General features: G+C 38.0%; 1 protein-coding gene across 4 annotated transcripts in view; it reads right to left on the bottom strand.

Moving 5' to 3' along the window:
* Nucleotides 1–19,505, bottom strand: part of Dock4 (dedicator of cytokinesis 4) — a 492,219-nt gene that overhangs the window by 200,632 nt on the left and 272,082 nt on the right. For all 4 annotated transcript variants that reach the window (XM_029561952.1, XM_017797318.2, XM_008829790.3 and 1 more), the window contains exon 12: nt 16,034–16,122. In XM_029561952.1, the coding sequence (XP_029417812.1) occupies nt 16,034–16,122 (89 nt within the window). The remainder of the gene's footprint in view (nt 1–16,033; nt 16,123–19,505) is intronic.

Raw genomic sequence — 19,505 nt, forward strand, 5'->3', positions numbered from 1 at the left:
TCCCCAGTGCTTGTCACCCTATCCTTGATTTAGGAAGATCAGCCGTTCCTCATTGAGCAGCAAGCTGTTTCCAATATTTCTTTAGATAAGACTGGGGTCTGCTGTTCATTTTCCCAATTCTGTGCTAGGTTACTGTCTGGGAGTCTTTTGGGCCATCCTGGCCAACAACTCAAAAGAAGGTATCTCCTATCTGGCATTGTTTCTTCTTATGTAGTCTTTAGCTATACATATGGACTCTTTAAAAATTATAATGGCCCCTTTAATCTTTGGTTATATTTTCCTTTTGGGTGTTTAAGGCCGTACAATTGTCCCAGATAAACCAATTTATTTTTACTCTTAAGGCTGTTTGAGGATCTGTTCCTCAGGGGTCACATGGGCTTGGGAGGAGCCCCTGGCTCCTTTCTTTTACCAGTTCTATCTATGTGAAGATAAGTCAAAGGTCATTCTTGACTGTGGCTGGCTTCACTTGGAACCATGGAGGAAATATTTCCTGTGTTGACCCTCCTCTTTATAGACTGGACACTGGTTCAGGTCCATCTCGTGGGGTCCCAATGGCCTCCTTGATCAAGAGGACAGGTGACTCACCACAGTTACAGGACATTTTGAGAGACTCTCATAGTCCCCTGGAACTAGTCAACCTAGAAGGGCAAGAAGCAAAAACTGTCTTTTATGTCCCTCTGACCAAATTAGTATAGGCCTCAAAGAATGTCAGTTAAACATCCAAGAAGGTTAGTTCCACCAGTCTGTACTTTTATTTACTGTGTGTCATGTAGATAAATCTTGGGCAAAGACCAATTGTTCTCAGATAAACCTTACCTAGACATGTATTTCTTTATCTGCTATGTATAATTTGTCAGTACATTGTTGGACTAATATGGTTCCCTCTGGTTTTTAAAACTAGCTAAGCATTATTTATCTCTCGCATTGTCTAATGCCTCCATCATGGTTTCCCCAATAAAAGTGCCCCCATTTCCCCCCTTTCTCCCTTAATACTGTTATACTAAGTGAAGTAACACAGACTCAGAAAAAAAATCAACATATGTTCTCCCTCATATATGGATCTTGGAACCAAACCCTGATAAGTGAGTATGTATCCAGTCATAACTACAGGAACTAGGATAATGGGAAGGAAACAGGGAAGTAAAGGAAAAGAAAGAATCTGAAAGAGAAGAACAGTAGGAAACAGGTATTAATATGGGAGATAGTGATAAAAATTGGGTTAGTTTAAGGGAGGGGGAGGGAAGGGTATACAAGGAACCTAGGGGATAAAGGGAAAGAGGGAGTTCAAGAGAGGTAGAACCATAGGAGAAGGGTATTATTAAGGGAGAAATGGGTAAATGGGGGCACCTTAAGTGGGAAAACCATGACGGAGGGGTTAGACAATGCGAGAGATAAATAATGCCTAGCTAGTTTTAAAAACCAGAGGGAACCATATTAGTCCAATAACCTACTGACAAATTATACATACCAGATCAAGAAATATATGTCTAGGCAAGGTTCATCTGAGAACAACTGGTCTTTGCCCAAGCTTTATCACTTTTTCTTTTTTATACAGCCCAGGGTCAGAACCTTAGGAATGGTGCTGCCCACAGTGGGAAGATCTTTCCACTTCAATGAAGCTAATCAAGACAGTCCTCCAGAGGCATACCCAGAGGCTCATCACCTAGGAGATTCTGGCTCATAAAGTTGGCAATTGGGATCAACCATCACAACCTATAAATTTTAAAAATATTTACAGAATTGAATTATGAAGTTATATTTATACAAAGATATAATCTATCAAGTTTTCTGGAAGAAGTTTGTCAATAAATATTAAATTAAGCAGTCATCCCAATAAATAGCCTGTTATGTATTATATACTGCATGCATTGTAAAATAAATTCAGATAAGAGAATTGTGGAAACATAAAATGACAGCAAAATAGCAGTTTTAGGTGGCTTGCTAGTCACTTGATTTCTTAAAAAAAGTATTTTGTTAGCATTGTTTTAAGAAATAACATGATTAAATTGAAAATGCTTTGTATAGGGAGGAGAATTTGGATAGGGAGTGAATGGCAAACATGTTATAGAATCAAGGGCAAATTTTATATTGGTAAAGCTTGGTAATACAGTTTTGTCAGTTAATAATATTCAAAAATTATAGTAGATATGTAGAATTGTAAATTTATATTCTAAAATATTACATATTTTTAGCTTGAGCATTATATTGGTTTAGCTATAGTTTCTCTCTCTCTCTCTCTCTCTCTCTCTCTCTCTCTCTCTCTCTCTCTCTCTCTCTCTCCTCTCTCTTTAAACTTCCCAGACTGTGCTGAATAGCTTTAGTTGTCACCTTGACACATCTGGTTAGAAGGAATCTCAATTGAGGAATTGTCTCCATTGGACTGTCCTGTGGCCATGTCCATGGGGCATTTTCTTGATCCATGAGTGATGTGGGAGGTCCCAGCCCACTGTGGGTGGTGCCACCCCTGGGCAGGTGGTCTTGTATTGACTAAGAAAGCAGGCTAAGCATGGGCCAGAGAAGGAACCCAGAAAGCAGCACTCAGTCATGGTCTGTGCTCCAGGTTCCTGCCTGAGTTCCTACCTTGGTTTCCCTTGATGATAGGCTGCTCTGTAAGCCAAATAAACCCTTTCTTCCCCTAGTTGGTTTTGTTCACAGCAATGGAAAGTTAACTAAGACATAGACTGTGATTTTTATTTCTAGAAGTTCAATTAGGGCATAGGTGAAGGAATACTGGGGCTGTAGAAGAGTAATAGAAAAAAAAATTGAAAGCCTCTTGGTGTCTAGGAATGGGAGAAGTCCAACATCAAGGCCTGGATGCCCAAGACCATGTGTGGAATGAAGACCACAGCTAGGCCTCAGGGGAGGTGGGAGGTCCATTCTAGAGAGTTGTGGTTCCCTTCTGTCTTGTGAGCTGGAGCTGTGGTGTCCCTTCCTGTGAATGGGAGCTGTGATCCCCTCCAGTAAGGTAGTGAGGGAGAGGAGTGGTCCCCTCACATGATCCTGGAGCTTTGGTCACTTACCGTGAACTATGGTTCCACAAGTCTCTGGTGGTGGCTTATGCTGGAGCAGAGTGAAGGATGGTGGACTTCCTGATGTTGGACAGCAGTTTCAGCCTTCTCTGAGTGCTGCATTCCCCACAACCCCCTTCCCCAAGGACCCAGATTGTTTAAAGCAGTGGTTTTGCCTCTTATGCTGGGGACAGGGGAGATCTCTGTCATTTGCAGATTCTGTTCTTGGGAGGAGGACATCTTTAATTCTGCTATGCAAAGCTGATGCTTACACAGGTTTGCTGCCATACTCCCATTCTCTAGGCATACTCTTTCCTGCTAGATTCAATTCCTTTTTCCTGATGGTTCTTGAAGCTCCTTCTTTCAGTGAAAGTGGATAGTAAATTTTCTAAAACTTCATTCGAAATTGTAATAATTTAATTCTCACTTATAAATGATAACCTGTCAATGATAAAATACAAAGTTGGCCTTTTTCCCATAAAAAATTAAGATATTATTCCATGACACTCTGACCTTTATAACTGTTGCTCAAACTACTATTTGGGGGAGGGGGAGTAATCAATATTTTCTTTCTAGGTTTTAGTTTTGACTTTGGTGTTCTGAAGTTTCACAATTTTATGACTTTAATTATATTCATTTTTTCATGATTTCTGTTCCTTTCATGTGAATACTTTTATTTTCTGTAAAAGTTATGCAAATTTGTAACCTTCCAAACCCTGCAGCCTTTCCTGGCACTCTAGAAACACCTTCTGGAATTCTTATTAGACACACACTCGTCTTTTTATTTAATTCTTTATATCTTTTAAATATCTATTCAGATTTTTCCATTTCATTTTCCCTTTGGGTAGCCTTCTGACTAAATTAAGCTTTTAATTTCAGTATATCAATTCATTTTTTTCAACTATGCTCATTTCGTATCTAAGCAGCCATCTTCTTTTTTTTTTAAATTTTATTTCATTGACAGTTAAAAAAAGAATTTTCATTCTTTTTAGCTCCTGAGACCATTAGAATTTTAGCACCAGGAGGATAAAGAGTTTTATTTGCTTTGTTGAATGTTATATGCCAGTGTGTGGAGAAAAGTCAGACAAATACATGCTCAATTAACATCTTTTATGCACTAATTTTAAAATCTTGCTATTTTAAGTTCTGAATTTCCCACACTGTATCTGACCCTACAATTCTATGATGCCCTGTTCTTTGGCTGCCTCTGCTTCCTGCAATCCAGGACTGACCACTATAGTCATCTCATCAAACCCATCTTTGCTGAGTGCTGTTTCCTGCACAGGAATCCCATGCATATGTGTGTGGAGCTGACAGTGTACAATGGTGAAATATTTACTTTTTTCAGACTACTCTGATGGGATTAGTTCTATTTTTATACATAGAATCTGGTAACAATGAATTTTTATGTAAACCATTCATGTAAATTTGTGGGAAGGGTATAAAGGTGGAGTCTCAGTGAATCAAGGAAGCATCATTCAGCCTGTCACCTTTGAAAGCCACACATTTAAGCACCACATTTCCAGTTCCAGGCCTCATCCCACATTCTAAGGTCAGTTCAAAGCTGAAGTCCACTCCGCCCTTCACCAGGGCTCCCTTCTTATCAGACCAGCTACTTGATACTATTTTTATTCTAGTTTTCAGCTTCATCTTTACCCGTAGCAACAAAATTTCTCCAAACTTTATTTCTCTATTTCATACAAGTCTTCCCCCTCTCTTCCCCTGCCATATTGGAAATTGAAACCAAGGTCTTGTCCACACTAGGTAAGTGCTCCACCACTGACCTACACTCCTAGTCCTTCACATTTTCATTTGTAGTAGAAGGATTATTTATAACAGTTGAATATGTCATGCTTTGGAACACCAATTTATTTTAAAATCCTTGAAATCTAAATTTTCCAATAACACAGTGGTCCATGAAGAAACAGCAATAGTGTAACTACAATGCACAGCTGAACTGGAATTGAAAATGGACAAATCAATTAACCAATTAACCAAAAATATTCTAATTATGTCATATTTAAGGGCTATCAACCTTACCTAGGCTTTGTTCAAAATCTGCCCACTCTTCCAAACATTTCATAAATATGCCAAACAAAAATATAAATAAAATCATAATATCAATGAAAATACGGCCTAAGGGATGTAAGACAATTAAGGAGGATTTAATACTGTGTTAACTGGTTTTTTTTTTTGTTCTTTTGTTGATTTTGAGACAGAGTCGGACTATGGGTTGCTGGCTGGCCAGGAACTTGATATGTCGATATGTCAACCAGGCTGGCCTTGAATTCACAGCTATCCACCTGCCTCCTTAAAGCCTTGATCCCCACACCAGGCTGTACTACTGTCTCCCCCATGATTCTCCTGAGTTTTGACATAAATTTTGAAGGAACATTATAGGATATTAAAATATATGTTCTATAAATAAATATGCCAAAATATCTGTGCCAAGAATAGATGTGCTAATCATGTAAAAAAAATTTTTTACAAGTGAGTTAAAGGGTACATTACAAACCAGAAATAATTACAAATGAATCCCCAAACTGAATTATTGGAATAGGAAGAACATTGTTGGCAGATCTATAATAATTCTCATTCATTTTATTTCCTGAACTAGAAGTTTCATGAAGTTTGATGACTAAACTCTTAACGGTTCCTCCTCTTCATTTTCAGCACTTAAAAATAAAAATATGCTAAGAAAAGGCCCCAAACTGCATCATTTTACTTTTTCTCAAAATAAATATGATCAAACAGAAAGCCCAGGATTAGATTCTTCATTTGAAGTCAGCCAAGCTACTAAAAAGTTCAAATTCATTTCAAAACAATCCTAAGAACAAGGGTCTGGTAGGGGCACAGCAGCAGAACTGGCAGAATAGTCTGTGAATAATTTTTAACAGTCTAGGTGAAAAAAAATGAGGGATTAATCTTAATATCACAAATTGTTTTAGAAGACAAGAACAATCTCAGCAGGTTACCTTGGGCACACAGAGGACTGTGGAAGTAAACAGACACAAAGCCAGTAGCTCCCACGCTTTTTAGTAATTAGTATTACAATTCTGAAACTTCAAGGCTCTAAATCTTCTAAGCACTTCTGATTTTCTCTGTTTTAGGTTGTGCTTATTTATCTGCCAAAATGAATATCTAAGCCCCTTTTAATTTTGATAAAATGGCCAAATTAAAAAAAAGCCTCATATTCTTCCTAAACAATCCTATTTCTAAGGCAGTAAGGACATATTCCAATGTATAGAGATGTTCCTCACATTGTTAATGATAAATGTGAAAAAGCATTAAGAGGCCTTCTTAAATGAGGTTTAGGAAGCACATTGGGACTTCAGTCCTCAAAGTCAGGGAAATTATAAAAGCTCCTTAGTACCTGATAAACTCTCAACATCTGTCTTCTTTGTTTTGACACCAGGAAACAAATCTGAGCTATACAGCGCAGAGCTGAAGGTATGCATCTTCTAATTTTTGTTTATTATTCACAAAACAAATACTTACCAAGTGCTCACTAGTTATTAAACTAGTGTGTGTGTGTGTGTGTGTGTGTGTGTGTATGTTGTTTTGAGACAAGATCTTCCTGTAGCCCCAGCTGTCCTGGAACTCACTTTGTAAACCAGGTTTGCCTGGATCTCATAGAGGATCCACTTACTTCTGCCTCCTGAATGTTGGTATTAAAGGCATGTGCCCTCATGCTGTGCACTTTAAACAACAACACTAACATTTTAAGTAGAATAGTCATATGATAAATAGTTAAAGTTGTACAAAGATCCCATTATAGAAAAAAAATATACTCACCTACCTAACTTCCTGCATATAATTTCTGTGTGTCCTACTGGAATTTTCTTCCTTTTAATTGTATTTGTTACACAGAAGATAAACCAGAGACTGAGGTTTAAAAAAGAAGGGGATAACTGGCTATAGAACACAGTTGTGAGAAGATAGCATTCAGGCTTTGAGGTAAAAGTTGGCAAGGAGAGACAACGCTCCATGGAGAGAGATACCACCATGTACAAAACTCCCAGCAAGAAAGAGCTTGGAGTGATGGAGTAACTACAAGATAGCCAGTGTGTCTGAAGCAAGCAGTCAGGGACAGCTAGAGATGAGCTGGAAAGACCAGGTGGCAACAAGAAGTCACTGAACGTTCTAAGGGAACCTGATCCATCTGAGGTTGACGGCACCTGGAAAAAATAGTACTAGCAAGGGGAAGGAAACTGGTCTGGTGAGCCCAGTTCTTGGAACAGAACAAGTCTTACGCCCCGGTGCTCTGTTAGATGTCGAGGGGATAAAGGACAATGAGGACTGGTAGAAGACTTCTGACTGATTCGAGAAACTATACAGAAGAGGCTCAATACTAAGACATAGAGGTTAGTAAGAGGAGAAAAAAGTACTCCCTGATACCATCTTCTATAGATACATATATTCCTTTAGAGGAGCTCTGCTTTTCATGAGGATTTAGGGTATTTTGTGGGGTTACATCCTTTCAGTCTAAAAGAACTTCTTAGGTCCGTTAGTGATTTTTTTTTTTTTCTTTAGGTTTTAAAAAAGTTTGTCTAGGAATGTCTTTAGTGTGTCTTGAAATCTGAAAGATGCTTCTGCTGGATGTGATTTTTAATTAATAGCTTTTTTCTTTCAGAGCCCTGTATATGTAACCCCACTGCCCTTTCACGTCCACTGTTTTTATGTCAGGAGACAATCTTACAGGGCTTCCCTGACTTGTGATGAGTTTTCTCTGTACTGCTTTGAAGATTTTGTTTTGTCTTTCAGCATTTTTACTTAGATGCTTGAAAGTGTTGATTACTCTGTTTTTCAAAGTTCTTGGATGTGTAGATTTAATGCTCTTCATCAAATCTGGGAAGTTTTTCATCTGTAGTTTCTTCAAATATTTTTTTTTCCTGCTCCTATCTCTTCTTTTAGGATTCCCGTTTTGTGTGTGTTTGTATGCCTGATAGTATTTCTGAACTTACATTCATTTTTCTTCATTCTCTTCTCCAAAATCGCCAGTTTTCAAGAGTGCCCTTCAGATTGAATTTCCATGTACTATTTAAAATAGGTCAGCTCCATTTAAGACAGTTTCTCAGTTTTATCAATTTATGGACCACCTCTTCCTCTAGGCCAAATCTCTGAGCGACTGGTAGCATGTATAATGGTTGACTTTCGTAGAATGACACCACTGCTTTCTAAGCAAGGTGCTATGAAAAGTATTTAGTTTGGGATGCTATACCATAGTACCATAGACCGGGAGTTTAAAATAATAGAAATTTATTTCTCACGGTTCTGGAGACCAGAGGACTGATATTAGGCACCAGTATGATTGCGTTCTGCCATGAGCCTTCACAGCATCCAACAGGTTTTCTAGCCTGAAGTTTCAAACTTTTCCAGTATTCCTCACCCCAAATTCCAAAGGCTTAAAAGTCACATGGTCAGGTTTGTCACAGCAATGGTCCCACTCCATACCACAATGTATGTTAGTAAGGGTTCTTTAGAGCAACAGAACTGATAGAATAAATATATATTAAAAGGAGATTTATTATATTGCTTACACAATATGGTCTGGGAAGTTCAACAATGGCTGACCAAGGACCATTAGCTGCTCAGTTCACAAGGCTAGGTGCTCAGCAGTTAAAATCTGACACAAAGAACTAGAGGATTCCTGGAGACCTACTGATCTAAAGCCCACTTTGGTAGCTCAAAGATGCTGGGTTCTGCTATCAGTGAAGGAATGCAGAAGCACCAACAGAGTCAATGAAGAAACCAGCAAGAGTGATGGCAAGGCAGCAAAAGCGGATTCCTTCTTCCATTAATCTTTCATCTAAGAAAATTCCTCATAGGATTTCTCAGAAACTTGCTTTTTTTGTTTGTTTTGTTTTTTTTGGTCTTTTTGAGAGAGGATCTCCCCATAGCTCCAGCTGGCCTGGCATTTGCTATGTAGACCAGGTTGGCCTCAATCTTACAGAGATCCACCTGCCTCTGCCTCTGGAGCACTAGGAATAAAGGCATGCCCCACCAGGCCTGGCACTAGAAGTTTGCCTTTTAGTTGATTACAAATCCAGTCACACTGACAACCAAGATTTAAACATTATATGACTCAAAGGGGTTTAATGATAAAGTAACCCTCTGAAAATCATCTTCATACAATCTGGGAAGGAGTTGAGATGCCAACCTTCTAATATGAGAAAGAATAAGAATGAACAAAGTATCTGGTGATTGTAACTGCTGGTTCACAGGTCCCCTAATTTTAAGTTTTTGAGTTGTGGGAATGCCTTCATGTTTTCTCTGAGGACAAGGTTAGCCAATGGTTAAAAATCAGAGAAAATAAGATGAGAGCAATAGATAAATCAATGACTATCGAATGAAGGAAAATAAATAGTTAAATAATAAGATTCACTTTCATTGAGTTGTATCCAGAAAAGAAATTTACTAGTGAGAGATAAGAGCTGTAAAGAAGAACATGCTCATCAGAGGATGGGACCATCAGAAGACATTTTCTTTTTGACTAAATGGAATTTTCCATTTAAAAGTTTTGGTCATATTCTGATTTAGGATATCAACATTTTTGTGGCATACACAGGTTTATGTCAAGGTCAAAGAGTTTTGTGTATTTGTTCCTTTTTACAGTAAATATTATTGCCTATTTTTATTTTTTCATTAACACCAAGCACCAAGATATTTCCTCTTTTATATATGACTGTTTAACTTACTGAAATATTTGTATATTTCATATACAGCAGATCTTCCATTCTTAGTGATCACATAAAACTTAGAAAAATATAACTAATATAAAAATAACATTAAACTCTAATCACCACTTCCATTAGCTTATAATTTGAGGTTATTTTTTTTGTTTTAAATACTGCAGGTATGTTAAAATATCTTAGAGTATAATTTAGTATTATATTTTGAACTTTATATTTTTTTCTTTACTATCTGGAGAAGAGTTTAGGAAAAAGGAAACTGAAAAGACATAACAACCACATGTGATACAGCCTGGGTTTTCTTTTATTACAGAGGACATTGAGAACATTGTCAAAAATTTAATAAGGTCCACATGTCAGAAATATTGTAGCAATGTTGAGTTCCTGATTTTGACAACTGTACACTGGATATGGTGGGAAGGTTAGAGAAATATTGGGTCAGCAGTCCAATAAAGGAAATGCATACATGTACATATGATACAGAGTGTACACATGTATATGTATGATAGGTGCATAGATGTCCATGTGTACAAACATGCACACAAATCAGGAGCACTGATGCAGTCCTTAAGAATCACACCAACTCAGTAATACTAAGTGAAGTGACTGTGCCCGTGTGAGTGCACACACTCATGCATTTGAACAAAGATAAAACAATTGTGGTGAAATGTTAATCTGTGGGAAATGAGTAATTTTTGTGTGTGAGTCTTTCAAGTTAATAAATAGAATTAGCTGATTATGAGATAAACTTCAAAAAAATTAAAGAGAGAACATGCTTTAATAATTGGGAAATTCCAAAAATAAGCAGTAATGTGCTGTATATTCTAGCCAACGGGTGGTGCCAATAAGCACTACTTTTATCTCAATGCTGTGAGAAAGCAATATCTAATGCGATGCTCAATCACCAGGGGTATCCATAAAACCCTCAGGGGTTATACCACTTGCATCCTATTAAGTTGAATGACTATACTGATATGTGTGGATAGAACTCTCAACCACAAAAACTGAATCTAACAATATAAGTCTCTGCAATAGCCAAAGAAAGAATATTACTGCCTGCATAGAGCTAAGCTGCTCTCCCTATATGCGGTAGGCTCCTTATCTAGGTAATTCCTTTAATCTCTGTGGGGCTTAAAAAGTACAGTTGGCAAGAATACAACCATGTACACTCATCTTACTAAGGCAAAAAAAAAAAAAGCTTCTAGAAATTTATCTGGTTAGCAAAGAAAATTCCTTCTGGTTGTAAGCTATGTGTATAAACTAGAAGAACATTTCATAAATACACAGATGGTATGAAAACACTTTGAAATTCCTCTTAATATATGTTTAAACACCATCAGTGACTTTTATATTTATTTATTTGTTATTTATTATTTATTTATTTATTTATTTATTTATTTATTTATTTAACACATGTGTGCATGGAAGTGTATTGTGTGTATCTGTTGGGGTGTGTGTGTGCATGGTGCATAAGTGGAAGCCACAGGAAAACTTGCAGGCTTGTGTTCTCTTGTTCCATCGTGTGGATTCTAGGGATTGAACTCAGGTAGTCAGGCTTGGCAGCAAGCTCCTTCACCAGCTGAGTTATCTTCCTGGCTCGGTCAGTCAGTGACTTTACAACCAAATTTCGCTTAGTCTAATTCCACATTCCTAGAATTCAATGGTTATCTACCAAAGGTGACAATTATAGTAACCATTTGTTTATTAAACCCAAACCAAGTTCATTTTAATGAATATTTTTAGAAGTTCAAATGTTTTCAATGGCCCATCTATTAATACATTTAAAACTACTCATGTAGTGCAACTTTTAAAATTTCAATTTTTTTAACCTAATTAGTTATAGTGATTCAATTTTTTAACCTTTAAAAATTAAATAGATCACTTGCTATTTTTTCCCAAATTTCTAAGCCCAAAAGAGATAATGGTTAATGTTCCTTCACAACACCAGCCTTAGGTTAGAGGGAAATTCACAGCTAACTAGATGAATCCCTTTACCTATTACACAGACAAAATTATGACTCCATGAGTGAGGAAGGTCAGCAAAGCAGGAAGACCTAGAAATTAGCTGGCAGAATTTGATTCAAAAGTAATTTGAAAGTTATTCTTTTTCCAAAAGAGATAATGGTTAATGTTCCTTCACAACACCAGCCTTAGGTTAGAGGGAAATTCACAGCTAACTAGATGAATCCCTTTACCTATTACACAGACAAAATTATGACTCCATGAGTGAGGAAGGTCAGCAAAGCAGGAAGACCTAGAAATTAGCTGGCAGAATTTGATTCAAAAGTAATTTGAAAGTTATTCTTTTTTTCTTTTCTTAGCACCAATGACCAAGGAATAGGAAGGAAAAACATGAAAAACAGCACTTTTTGGAATGAATTCAATTTCTCTTGAAAATGTTCGGCTGCACTGCTTCCATTTAATCAACAATTCTGTGGTCCTAGGAGAAAAAAGTGGAGGCCAATATATCTAACCATTATGATAGCTGAACACAAAACATTTGAGTTTTCGACTTCAATTTCTGGTACTCTTGCTTTCTTTACTATTTCTAGGTAAGTCATTAGAGTCCCTCCCATTCAATAATGAACCATGAATGCCTACTTGGACTTGTAATTCCCTCTCCTCAAGGAGAAGAATACACTAAGGTGACAGGAATGATGACCCACCAAGACTGAAGATATTCTTCTAGTGGGAACAGTTTGTATAAGTCTCTGCTTTAAAAATTTTGTTCTGAGCTTTCACTCAGGAGCTTAGAGGTAGATATATCCTGGCTTGAAAGAGCTAGAAGGAATCAGGTAGAAATCAGGGGAATCAAAGTCATAAGATGCTAGATGTATAGACCTGGCTGGGACTCAGGCTTAGAGCAGAAGCAAGGACAGGGTGGGTGTTCTAAGGACAGGAAAGCAGGTAAGGCTTTGTAGCAATTAAAACAGTATACACTAAGTTGCCAAGGAACTCAGGCATCACAGAAGGACCTTACCACAGGGAGAATGCCTTTATACAAGGTGTACATTACAATGGTGTCTTTCATTTTCCCCAAAGGTAGCAGTACATGCATTGTTTACAGTATGACGGCTATTAACAGAAAAGGTAAGGCTCAGGGGCTATGGTGATTTTTGTCTCATTTTCTGGTAGAGTCTCACTTAGGGTTACAGGAAGATGAAATGATCAGTTAGTCAAGAACATTGACAAAGAACATAGAACATATGGAAGGAACACAGAACCAGGAATTAAGAGTGCTGCCCTTCCTTCCTGGAATTGAAATATGTACTCACAAGGACAACAAGCAATTGAGTTAAAAGAAACCAGAAAGAGATGTTTGCTAACAAATCTGCAGAGAGAAGGTAGAACAAAGTGTAGCAAAGGTTAGGTTGTTTCAACCCAACCTATCAATAAGACAACTATATTATTCTAAAAGCCTTCTCAGGGAGATTAAATGAGGATCCTTGTTTTTAAACAATGAAGCCAGGTAACGAGAAAAGTGGAGAGTATAACAGAGAGCTGCTTCACCTGACAATCGATAATAAAAGCTAGCTAGCATCATTAACTCCCACAGTAAGTGCTTTGCATAATTTTCTCTTTTGATCCTTCCAGGGACCCTTGGAGGATGATAGTCCTATTATTCCTAGGGTTCAAACCTATCTTGCTTGCAGAGGCAAAACTGCGAAGTCTCACACTGTGCTAAGAGAAGATTCCTGTCTATAAGCAGGAAGGAATCTGTGGTCTGGTTTACCTGAACCCTGACAGCTCACAGATCACAGAGGCTTTAAAGGACACAGGATCAGTCACATAGCGATCTGGGACCTGATCCTGGTGGCACAGGAATCCCAACTATTTGGGAGGTTGAGACAGAAGGATTGCAAGTTCAAAATCAACCTGGGATGCAGAGTGAGTTCCAAGTCAGTCTAGGAAGCTTAGTAAGACTGTTTCAAATACAAAAGAGCAAAAAGAGGGCTGGAGCTATAGCTCAGTGGTAGAACACTCACCTAGCATGCAGAAGACCCTAGGTTCAATCATCAGTAAAACAGAAAAAGAATAAAGAAAACAAATGAGAACACACACACAGAAATATTTCTGAAGTTATAAACCAAAGTCTATCATCATCACTATCAAGACTATGATCCAACCAGCAACTGGTATCACCTCAGGGATCATCACCATTGTGTCAGGCCACCAAAATATTCAAACAATCCAGCAACAGACAGTTTTGTTCTTCATGAGGTGTATTTAAAAGGAGGAGAGGAGCTTCAAGGAGTTGAAAGATACATCATAGTAGCCTTACACTTCTGGCTACTGAGCCAACATCTGACAATAGGGGACCAAGAAACAAATGGAGAAGACAGATGCTCAGGGCTGGTGTCACACCATTTATTCACAGTGAGGACAAATGCAAGCAAATTAGAAGTAATAGGATGCCGAGGGACAATGACCAAGCTACACATGGCCCAGCTGCCTCCACCCACAGTTAGTAGTGAGAAGGGAAGGGGCAAGGGAAAAGGAGCTGTTAGGGAGGTAAGAAAATGCTATCCTATCAACTCTATCAGCTCTGCCCTAAAGAAATACGACGTGAATGACGAATGAAATGAGACCTTCCAGTTTCCACATTAAAAAGCAAAACTGACTTTAATAATGTGTTTTATTTGGTCCCATATATACAAAATGTTTTTATCTTATCAAGTAATTAACAGAAAGTGTTAATGGAATATTTTATATTCGTTTTATCATCTCAAGCCATCAAAATCTGGTATGTACTTAGCAATTACACGACATGTCTACCTTTGCACTATACAAGGCTCATCTCTAGAACTCAACAGTCATCCATGGCCAGTGCCTCTTGAACTGGACAGTATATGTCTAGAGTAAATTTATGATCAGATAATGGAAATGGAATCAGGATACACCACAGCAAGTTTTTAAAAACTAGCAGTAGCTGTACCACATTACTGAGGATCCCTTTTCTTCTTTCTTTTTTCCCTATCTTTTCCTTTCTCTTTTCTATTCTTTCTTACTTCTTTCCTTTCCTTCCTTTCTTTTTAAAAATATTTTATTTTGTTGAGACATGGTCTCACTCTTTATCCCAGCCTGGCCTTGAACTAGCAGTGGTCTTTGCTGTGCTGATTGCAGATGTATGCACCATGCTCAGCATACAGAGAAGTTCCTAAAATACATGTATTACTTCATATGTCCACTCTCAATATCCCTTCACAGTTGTCTAGAGAATCTGCCTTAAATAGCGAGTGTTCCAAATATCTTATGTCTGTAGTGTTAGATATAGGGAATCTCCAAAGCAAATGACCATCTGTATCAAATAAAATCCATGTTACCTTCCCAAGTCTTATGAGGGCAGGAGGAAACTGATCTCCCCATCAGCCTGAAAGCCTGGCCTATGTGAGCCATGGATATGCTTAGCTCCCACTGAACACAACCACAAAGCTTCTGTCTTCAGCCACTTTCTATCTGTGGGTTATTTTGTAGTCCCCCCAAAAGGTGATCTCAATTTAAATCTGGTTCTAATAGCCAGGCAAGCTGGGCTGTAACATAAACATCTGCATTAAAGCTGCTTTAAAAATCACTCTTCAAAACCATGTAAGTAACAGCTTACTTACTTTGAAGTCTCTTTATACCAACCAAAGCAGGTATCTACAGAGTATTTTGCTTCAGTATTGGTTCACCATGTTTTTGCTATTACTTAAACATATGCTGTGTCACCTATAAGATTTCTCTATGGTACTATTCTAATATGACTATCACCATAGCGTATATAATTCTTAGTGGTATGTAATTATTGCATGTTTAGAAAGCTTTTCTCTACCTGGCACTGTAGTCAGCATCATTCTCCTCTGCACATACCTCAATATGTAAGCCTATGTATTTGTTACCTAGTGAAATAATGTCCTTGTTCACCAATAGCTATAGACAGTGAAACATGTTTTTATTGCCCCTTACTCTCAGATTTCCACTTATCAATCATTTCAACTTACTAATCATAAGTCAACTTACTAATCAACTTATATACTAATCAACTTACATAATCAACTTACTAATCATAACTATATTTGCCATATTTTTGGCTTATGGTAAGAACTTGAAGGTCTCAAAACTTGGTGCTGTGGAACAAATTCAGATCCCCTGTTTGCTTCAAACCAGAGTGGAATGCACTTTATAGTTACAGCTCCAAGTCATTCACACGCTAAGGAGATGCTGCAGACCGTTTACTGAGTATTTTCAAAGACAGCAAAGAGAGAAAAAACAAAGAGCTGACCATTTCCATCTCACACAGACAAAGGGTCTCAAATAAAGTGTAGGGAAAGCCAGCCAGCTGCATACACCCACCTGCATTGGAGCCAGTCAAATTATAGCGTGCATTCAGCTTTTTGATGATGTTCTCGTGGATTTGGTACCACTCACTCTCTGTATTACACCTATGAAAACATGATCACTCAGTTAAGCTTTAATGCATGACAGCAAGCAACAACGTTGATAGCATGCCTGCTTTCTTGGCCCAAACGGCTAGAATGTGCTTTCCTCCTTAGAACCCCCAATGACTGGCCATGAGGTTTAGCATGGCTGTCCCACCATGAGCAGGACTGCTCAAACTTGGCAATGCCTATGCATTTACCTCATGGCAGAGGCTGTTGAGACAAACAACTCAAAGGTTACAAGTGCTTCCAAACAGAAAACATATATCTCAATGAACAACACATTGAGTGCTATTGCATTGCAGACTATGACTTCTATATCTTAGATTCAAATTTTCTTTATTAAATGAGTTACGTACTTTGGGCAAGTTATTCACTTTCTCTTTATTATTTCTTCATCTGTGAAACAGGGGTAACTAATATACTAGGACATTAAATAAGCATGGGCTTAAGTATATCGCATGATACACGGCAAATGCTCCATAAATATTGGCTCTCATTAGAGAATTTCTGCCTTCTGTAACATGACCAGGTCTGACTAAAGTAAAAATGCAACATATTAAGCAAAATGAAATTGATGCTAACACAGGCAAAAGGCTAGCAGAATTTACCAAAGGGCAATGTAAAATATTTTCAGATAGCTCACGCCTTTGAGAAATGGCATCATTCCATCTTTTCACTTTCAAAGTCATCTGTACCTCTTTTCTTTTTTGCTTTTTCTGGTAGTACTGGGGATTGAAGCGAGGGCCTCACACATGCTAGGAAACTGCTCTGCTACTGAGTCACATCCAGCCCTGGCTTTTCCTTCTTGTCATTCACTAACTCAGGTTACCTTTGTTTACATGGTATGAATCGCCTACTAGACTATCAGGGTTTGTTAGGACTGGATCAATTACTGATTGATATCTGATATCTTCTATATCTGCACATAGAAGAGACTTAAAACCACTAGTTGCATGGATGGATGGATGGATGGATGGATGGATGGATGGATGGACGGTGGTTGGATGTCTCACTGACTGGTAACTCCTAATGGCTAATAGATACTTGTTTGTTGTTCATCTTTACTGCTACAACTGCCCTAATGAAACTGCAGAGAACTTCCCAACCTAGAACTGTCTGTAAATTTACTATTATCTCTTATTAGCTGCAAATGCTCCTTTCACAAGGGCCTTGAATATCAAGATTCTATAGCCTACCAATTAAAAGGTTCTACAGCATTAATTACTCTTCCTAGTATACATGACTGAGTCATATAATTCATAATTATTAGCATATATCTTTATATATCATAGTGGGTTTACAGGATGAATATGATAGAAGTTATTTTCAGTAAAGTTAACAGCAGGATACTAAACTGATCCTTGAACCTTCGAGGGCTACAAAATTAAGATGGAAAAAAACATTTTACCTGTCTAGCTGTGAGATGAAATTGCCATTTAATACATTTTGCCTTGAGTTTTCTTATTTCTGCCCAGTAGGGAAGAAAGGAAGATGTTTGCTTCCTATTAGACTCTAGAATCTATGTTTTAACCTAAGAACTTCCAGGTAAAATCAAAGCTCCTAAAGCAGACGACTGAAATATCTTCCAGGCTCATAAAAGGTATTGGTTATTATATTTTGAGTTCCAGATGGGGGTGGAAATTCAGTCACCTAAACAAACAGAAATTTCTTCTAAATGGTTTCTAATAGGCATTTTGCTAAAGTGCTTGACTGAATTTGGTTGCTTCCTGCGGTCAGTGATAGCTTTGACTGGTTAGTATTCTCTTGAAATGGTTTCACAATTTGCTGAGTTGGCATTGGGAGAATAACCAAAACCTAATTTAATGCTTAAGAAAAAAAAAAACAAAACAGACAATAAAAAACTTTAAAGAGTAGCACAATTTATTTTTGCAGAGAACAAGCATCTCCCATAGGCAGAGTGGGGATTAAAATGGTACATTATAGCTGGCTACATAATGGAGGGTGACAACTGTCACTGTCAGTGCCTACATCCTCCTAGTGGCAAGATAAATACAATACTCGCCACCACACCTGGAAAGAATGTGTTAAGAAGCAATGAGGCTGTGTTCATGAAGAATTTGGCTTTCTTCAGTAATGCTGGGTTCCATCATGAATACATTTACTTGACAGTGGTATGAAATCACTTCCATAAAATCAGGAGCAGATGAATCAAGAGCTGAGGTTCCAGAGTCAGATGTATTCTGATTCCCTTTGCTATTAACCAGGTGATTTGGAGCAAATGATTTACTGCTCAGTTTCCTTCTGTGTGAAACTGACCCAACAGCATCTGCTTCATGGGTTTCCTGTGAGGATGACACTGTGCTTAACAGTAAACAGAGTCCCTCGTACACAGTACACAGCACAAGGCAGGGATGGCTATTATCAATCACCACTGTCTCAAACAAGTTATGTTTTATGACTATCAGCAGCATTTGGAGAGAATATCACAATGGATTTAATCCTAACCATCAATGGTGAGGGCTACAATTTGATAAAAGACTAAGAAGTGCTATTTCATGAAGTTTTCAAGTTTAAAATGAAGGTCATAGGTTTTATCCCTCTTAAAAAGGATAAAAAAAAATTTCCAGTCATAAACTAGAGGCTACAGATAATGGAATCTGCTTGTCAACTAATTACTGAATGTGTTGCAGGGGTTCACTGGGCAGAGAGTAGATAAATCCATGAACTCCTGCAGCAGTGGTCACAAAGCAATTTGAAGACTATGTCCTACAGCAGCGGGCCAGATAGCATACCACCACATCTGAACAAAACTACTTGTAAACAAAAAATGCACTGTAGAATGAAACAAAAAAGTAAGTTTGCTCATGGAGCTGACCCACTGTAATCTTCAAACCCAGGTACGGATGTCCCAGTAGGTCCACTTGGATGACATTACTGTCCATCAGCTCTTATCTATCAAATCTGTGGGGAGGTAGTGGTCAGAGTGGGCTAATGCAAACCAACATGCATTTTAACAATCATTTACCTCAGAATTTAGACTAGATCAACTGATTTTGTTGGAAGTATTATAGGTTGAACTGTGTTACCCCCACCCAAAATAACATTGAAATCCTAACCCCCAGCATCTCAAAATGTGGAAAGAGGGTCTTCATAGAGGTAACCACGTTATAGTGAGGTTAATCCAGAATGAATATGTCCTTATAAAAAGAGAATTTTAGCACAAGACTGTTATGCACACAGGGACAGTGCCAGGTAGAGGTGAAGGCTGAGCATGGAATGCCGAAGGTGGCCGGCAAACCCCCAGATAATAGGAGAGAGGAGTGGAACAGATCTTCTCACAGTCTCCCAAAGGAACCAGTCCTGCCACACCACCTCAGATTTTGGTCCTCCAGAACTGGAAGACAATAATTCTGCTGTATAAG

Source organism: Nannospalax galili, unplaced genomic scaffold (assembly GCF_000622305.1).
Source record: "Nannospalax galili isolate Female #2095 unplaced genomic scaffold, S.galili_v1.0 scaffold674, whole genome shotgun sequence".
Taxonomy (NCBI): domain Eukaryota; kingdom Metazoa; phylum Chordata; class Mammalia; order Rodentia; family Spalacidae; genus Nannospalax; species Nannospalax galili.